General features: G+C 24.3%; 1 protein-coding gene across 2 annotated transcripts; it reads right to left on the bottom strand.

The window, feature by feature from the left end:
• LOC113557417 (denticleless protein homolog B) lies at positions 1 to 7,028 on the bottom strand. 2 transcript variants are annotated; one of them, XM_026962922.1, is made up of 10 exons: positions 6,916 to 7,028; positions 6,685 to 6,852; positions 5,518 to 5,736; positions 3,732 to 3,917; positions 3,118 to 3,225; positions 2,858 to 2,966; positions 2,553 to 2,764; positions 1,955 to 2,184; positions 1,114 to 1,297; positions 1 to 467 (listed from the first exon to the last, which is right to left on the bottom strand). In XM_026962922.1, the coding sequence occupies exons 2-10, from the start codon at positions 6,737 to 6,739 to the stop codon at positions 154 to 156; spliced, it is 1,617 nt and encodes a 538-aa protein (XP_026818723.1). In that variant the 5' UTR covers positions 6,740 to 6,852; positions 6,916 to 7,028; the 3' UTR covers positions 1 to 153. The 2 variants fall into 2 exon arrangements, with proteins under 2 accessions (XP_026818723.1, XP_026818722.1); XM_026962921.1 differs by having other exon boundaries at positions 6,685 to 7,003.
• Positions 7,029 to 7,308: the final 280 nt, after the last annotated feature.

The following is a 7,308-nucleotide window of genomic DNA, read 5'->3' on the forward strand; positions in this document are numbered from 1 at the left end:
TTTATAAAAAAATATACATATACAAGATAATCAAAAATTAATGCCATAAAAAAATATATTATTTTTAAAAGTAACACAAATTTCCAACGTTCATAAAAATAGTCAGTCCATATAATATAATCATTGGATTTATTTTATAATTTAAATTAACAACTATATTTCATTAACAGTATCCAATTTTTCACGTTTGCTATTTGGGACCAAGTATTGGTCAATTAAGCTTCTTGGGGATACAACACTTTTTTTTCGTTTTTTACTTGAAGTTGGTGTAACCGCTTCAGGAATCATATTAGAATCTTCAAGCGCAGAATGTGTGGATGTTATTTCATTCTGAGATGATATGGATGATGGAAATGTTGTCTTTGTATTAAATAATACATTCCATGGTTTTTTAGGAGTGACATTTAAATCTTCTGCCATTGGAACTATGTTTTGATTTTGAATATCCCAATTGCTCATTGTTTCTTCTAATATTTAGAACAAATTTAAATATTAATAATAAATCAATAAATGGAGTCGAATAATTGAAAAACCTCAGAACAATTAAAATAGGACCAAATAAAGAAATCATGGAAGTAGCAGAAATAATATAGGCAAGTAATAAGTGACTATAACCAAGGATCATTATCATTGTCAAATATAACAAACAATGTTTGTACTAACCAAAGATGAAGAATGGAACTAGTGGATAATGTGGAGAAAATCAAGAGGAAAAAAAATGCCAAAGTAGAGGCATGATTCCAAAGCACAAGTATAGTAGAAGTAATAAAAATGAGAAGATTGTAATAGGCGGAATATGCTTAAAGGAGTTAAAATAAATAAATGATAACAGTGATAGAGACCATATGGATAAAAGCTTTTGATAAGACCCAAAAATGAGACAAAAATATGTAATAAAAAGGTAAAGCAATTGGTAGAAACACAAATTAGAAAGAAAAAATAACAATACAAGAAGGATGTTGAATTGAGTTATATTGGAATGGTTCTTATAGACTAAAACTCCAGAAGATTAAACAATAGTTACAATAAACATAAACAATGGTCTACTTATTTAATTAATTTTGGTAATAAATTTAGGATAGAAATTTATTTTTATTTTAAAAATATACAAACCAGTTTCTTTTTTAAATTTTTCTCCGAGTTCAGTTTCGAATTTGATCGGAACAGTAGAAATTTTCGTTGAAAAAGATTTTGGTGTATAAGATGAAGTTCGATGAAATGAAGATTGTTCAGATTTTCTTTGTTCAAGCGTAAGTATTGACCACATTTCAGGCATTGAGTCACTACTTGTAACAAGCTTGAAAAATAAATACATATTAATATTTAGATAAATATTAGTGAAATAGATCAATATTATATTTAAATTAGAAACTATCATAAAATTTGATAAAACCAGATTAAAAATGTACTTTAAATCAATTAATTAATATTATAGCTGAAATAACATATTACTTTAAAACTATTTTAAAAATTAACAATTTGATTACCAAATGTTTGATGTACATTTTATACAGATTTTATCAATTGGTAGTATAAATATAATAGAACTTTAAATATTATAAGAATATAAAAATCTTCTTTGCTCATACTAATCAATATTCTAAGAATTTGATAACTGTTTGATATGTATTTAATAGCATAAATTATTAAGTTTTTAAAAAGTTCTTTTTTTATATTTATTAGCACTCATAGTAAATATATATTGTTTGGTAAAATTGTATGCTAAATACATTTTGTTTGATAATATTGTTTATCGTGCTCATTCAGTATTTATAAGTAATTTATAACTACTATGGATCTGTAAACAAATATCATCATATAAACAATAAAATAGGTAATCCATAACAAAAATAAAAATCACATTAAAATACATTTAATTGTTTGAAACTAAACAATACATTTCCAAGCACTAATGAATAATATTATATATAAAATTAAATAAAAGAAAGCTCACTTTAGTACTTGCTGGATCTGCACACCAATCTGAAGCACTCAATTCTTTTTTAGAAAAGGAACAACTACTTTTTATTTCAAACATTGGTTTTTCTTTATACGGAAAATCTGTCGACCATATAAGACCCATATTGTTCATACAACCACTAAACAGATAACGACCATCATGACTAATACTAATTTTAGAGTATGTAGTTTCATGTAAATGACCACTATATATGCATATTGGCTCTGAAAATATAATAATACAAATATACAATATACAATATACAATACTTAAGCAACTAAAGCAACCAAGATTAACAAAACATAAATGTACTAAGCTAATCATAATTAAGTTAACATAAAATATATAAATAATAATAATAATATAATTGAAATAAGTAAAAAATTATATTAAAAATGTTTTCAATAAAAGCATAACATATTTTTTAGTTTAAAGAGTGATAAAGTCTTATAACATAAAACTCAACTGTTCAAGCAAACTGAATTTTTTATGGATATTAGATAGATAAAACTCTATGTAATCCATATTTTATAATTATTATTAATAATCTATAGGTATTAAAAATATTACATAAAATGATGTAAATAAATACTTGTTTCTGTAGACTCCAATGAATAACAATAAATACGATTGTCTATACAACTAGCATACATCAAAGTAGATTGGGGATTTATTATTATATCTGTATAAGCATTAAATCGCGGAGAAGTTTTATTTCCATTAAAATATTTTGTAAGTGGTAATGGTTCTATATTACCATTGACTTGGCGGTAACTTTTACGTAAGTCCCATAATTTTATAGCACTGAAAAAAAAAAAATATTTTGTTAAATAAATTAAGTATTAACTTTATATTTATACTTGTTATTTCATTGAAATATAATAAATAAACACTAACTAATCCATAGAAGAACAAGATATAACAGTTTGATCAGTTTTAAATATCACAGAAGATACTCCAAATATTTTTCTTGATTTTTTTTTTTTTGACATTGGTTCATAAATACCTAAGATATAGATAGAAGAAAAAATAAATTATTAAATAATTTTGATATTTTTTTTTCAAACAATGTAGATAAGTAGCATAATTAAAAAAAAACATTGAATTGACATTGATATTTAATACCAAAAAGCAGTATAACTAATAACTATATTTACCGTGTGTATTAGGTATATTATGTTCAAATTCCAAAACTCTATGACCATTATTTACACGCGCATCCCAGATTTTTATTGAACCATCTTGGCTTCCACCACAAAATACATCTATAGATAACAATAATTAATTTAAATTTACAATTTTATTATAAATTTTTATTCATTATGTGGTTTTTAACTCGTGTTGAGTAAATATTTTGGTTAATAATAAATCCTCAAAAAGATACATCCATAGCCTTCCTAAAAGTTAAAAGTGAGTGAAGATACCTAGATACTATAAGAAAAAAAATATTTTTGAAATTTTTATAATACAAGAGAAAATTTTAAAGAAACATAAATCAATTTTTATAGACAAATCATAAGATTAAAGTAACATTTATTATTACACTATGTTTATAAACATATAGAGCTGGTATCATCTTAACTATTTTAGTATACAATTATTTATCATTGATTTAAATATATGAAAGATAATATGTAGTAATAACTAATTTAACTTCTGCAGAAAAATAATAAAACATTTATTAAATAATTTTAAAAACAACGTATTACATAAAAATGATAAAAATTTATCTTGACATGTAATTTAAATACATTTTTTTCATGATACATACCTGAAGATCCAGGACAAAACATTACACATTTAACAGATGAACTGTACATAAATTCTCTTTCTTCATCTAGCCTCCCTGATGGGTTTAAATTACATAATTTAGTTGATTGGTCTCCACAAGCCGTTATTAATTTCATTTGTGGCTCAGCCCATGCGAAGTTAAAAATAGCATTGTCATGTACATGATCTATTTTTGAAAAATACAATAAATATAATAATAAAAGACATTTTTATGTTTAGATTTGTATTATAAACATATTGTTCAGTAAAAAAATTAATATTGTACTTATAATACCGAGTAAAATTAATGTAATTTAAATGGCTATAAATGCAATTTACTACCTATGCTAGTTTTCCAATTTTCTTTTTTAAATTACATGTTAATTTGAAAGTGTTTGTTTCGATTTATATTGAATGTTATACAAAAAAAAAAAAAAAACAATTTTGTAGTAATAGGTAATTTTATTCAAATTTTTCAGCAATTTTTAATGAGTATGTTTTTATACTGAATATTACAGAAAAAAAGGATAGTTAACGGATCAGTAACTAGTTTTTTAAGTTTTTGACATATTTTGATAACAAATTAAGATATGAGAAAATATAGTATTACATAGTTATAAAACTATTAATAATTTATATTTAATTAATTCAAAATCATTTAGCAAAAATCACGTTCAGAATATTATGAATAAACATTTACCTAAAAAACTGGGAAGGCTCTAAAAATCTATTTGCTATTTTGTAATTGGCTTCCAAAATAAAAATGAGTGAACATTTTTAAATACTTTCAGGCATAGGTGAAACTACGAGTCAAACCAGTTAGGTCAAGGCCTAACCTAAAACTGTCAGATTCAGAAAATCAGAAATAAATACAGATAAGGTACACATTATTCAATGATAAATTACACAAAATATTGTATTTAAAAAAAAATTTTAAGTTTTAGTGGTTATTTTGTCAAAATGTAATGAAGATAAATATCTACTTTTATCACTGATTATAATAATAGTACATACTATGATATGTATGATATTAGCTTCTTTTACCTGGTGTAATTATTAGTAAATAATAATAAATAAGAATAGGTTTTTAAAATATTTTGCTAAAATCAACAAAAGAAAATTACTTTTAGTTATTTTAATTTCTATTTAATTTATTTGTCTATATTTATTTTAATAATATATTATGTTATGTTAGATAATTAGAGGATTTGTATAATGTTTTCATCAAATATACGCATATTCATACAAACAAGTAATAAGAACAGCGTTGGTAGGCTAAGTGAACAAGCTAAATCTTCATTGTGGAGACATGGTATCCCCACCAAAAATAGGCTGAGGCATTTCATAATTACATATTGATATATATTTTGAAATTCAAAGCAAGCTTGAATATATTATAGCAGTATGATTATAATATAAAAAAATATCTTAATATCTAAAACATATATTAAATATTAATACAAAAAATCAAAGCCTAGAGTATTAATTGTATAAATACAGCTAAGTTCTCCTATAACATAAAAATATATATAAATTTGAATTGTTACTATTTTTTTTAACAAGAGAGGAGAAAAATTTTGAAATATTTTGGCCTAACCTTTTACAAGCCTGTTTTCAGGTCCAATACTAAAGTTGAAAAGAAAATTTAAAAATGAGCATGGTTACTAAACTGCATTTATTCCACAAAATCACATCTAAATTATAAATAAAAATAATTTTAAATATAGACTTCAATACAATAAATCTTCAAAAATGTAATACCTAGGTAAGTAGATTTTTGTACTTACTTCTTCTATACTGTTTTTCTTGGTCATTGAAATGACCAACAGTATTTAGAACAATTATTTCTCCGTGTTCAGTTGAACAACCAACTATATGTAAATTGTTTTTATTCCTACTGAACTTGCAAGCAAAAGTATTCCCGATATTTGAGTTGTCCGTATCATTTGATTGAGATATATAACCAATCTTATCAATAAACATGTAACTCAATTTACTTTTAAATCCTTAAAACAAAAGAATATTAAAATAAAGTAACAATACTTATATTAGAACAAAAATATATTAATATCTAAAGGTGAAAAAAATTATTAAATTTACAATTGGATTCTATCCTTTGGGTTATTTGAGGTAATCATTTATTAATCTGAATTAACAACTTATAAATTAAACACATATGATGCTTAAAAGAAAAAAACTATAAATTTCATAGTAATACAAAAAACATGAAAAATTACACGCTGGCATTTGTGTTTAACAAAAACATAATAAATTTATGAATAAATCAACATTTTCAGCAAAACCGCATTCCAAAATTGATTTTTAATGATATTAAATATTTAAATGACAGTTAGTTACATAGCCCACTCAACTAATATAGTCCTATTTCTATACCTCACAATTTAATTATTACTATTAATTAATATATTTGTAAAATTGTAATAAGTGCTCGAATTGGAGGAAGACACAGGCGGATGGAGACCGTTTTCATTTTTTCATAGATTTCATCGTCCCCCTTCATTTAATTAAGCGAGGAAAAATACTAACTTTATAGTACCTTAGTATATGTGCAGGGGGTGTGGGGGACAAAGTCCACAATGGGTTACTTTACAATTTATCTGCTATGGAATGGTGTTTTCTGAACTAAAACTAGCGTACGTCTTCAATTTTTTTTCCAATTCAAGCACTGGTTGTAATCAATTTTTACTTATATAATCCAACGGGAGTATAAGTGTTATCTTTTAAATGTTGTTTATACAAGTTAAAAATTATTACATATAAATTAATAAAACTTAAAACAAGAAAAATAACATATAAATTAATAAAACTTAAAACAAGAAAAATAATCCTCAAATATATCCTATTATAGGTTGAACAGTATTTTTATTTAAAAATTGAAGAAATCAATTATGCAAAAGGATACATGAATTAAAAAACAGGATAATTAAACTTACCGGCATAGCCAAGTTGTCTTTTTTCTAAATAATTTAGTATATTAATCGTATCCATAATTCCGCGAATGAATCTTAGATTAATTAAAATAAGATAAACCCGAACAACATGAAATACGATTATTCGATATTATGGTAGTAATATTATTAAACATTCACTAGTATCAAATTCTGAAACAGTAGTTGTTGAAACTATCATATAATTATACTCTAATTAGGAACAACTAATACTACTTAATTGTAAATGTTGTAATAAACATCTGGCATGGTCAATTGGACAATTAACATTAAGCAAAGTTTTCGGTGTTTTTGGCGTTTTCGCTGTTTTCAGGACAGATAAGATTCCAAATGTCTTTTGTACTAATCTGCTCAGTAGAATTCCCGCTCTTTTCAGAACCATAACCTCCATAGATCTTATACTAATAGATAAGAAATATTTATAACAGCAGTTCATGGAGTAAGCAGCAGCTGCATTGCGATGTACATGGAAACATATCGCAGTGATGTAGTCCGCTTTGACAACATGAATGACAATTTTACGATAATACGCTAATGTAAAGTGTCGTAGAATCGCTATTGTCTATACCCATATAATTGGCGTAATTCATATTTTTATTAACCCGTGAA

The sequence above is a fragment of the Rhopalosiphum maidis genome, chromosome 3 (assembly GCF_003676215.2).
Source record: "Rhopalosiphum maidis isolate BTI-1 chromosome 3, ASM367621v3, whole genome shotgun sequence".
Lineage (NCBI taxonomy): Eukaryota > Metazoa > Arthropoda > Insecta > Hemiptera > Aphididae > Rhopalosiphum > Rhopalosiphum maidis.

Bases quoted from the DNA above. Each gene is read 5' to 3' on its own strand.
- LOC113557417 (XM_026962922.1), bottom strand. From the start codon at position 6,739: ATGGATACGATTAATATACTAAATTATTTAGAAAAAAGACAACTTGGC. The intron at 2,967-3,117 runs GTAAATATAGTT...TCTATATCTTAG, and splicing joins TAATATACCTAATACACACG to GTATTTATGAACCAATGTCA. The intron at 2,185-2,552 runs GTATTTATTTAC...TTATATTTTCAG, and splicing joins ATTGGAGTCTACAGAAACAA to AGCCAATATGCATATATAGT.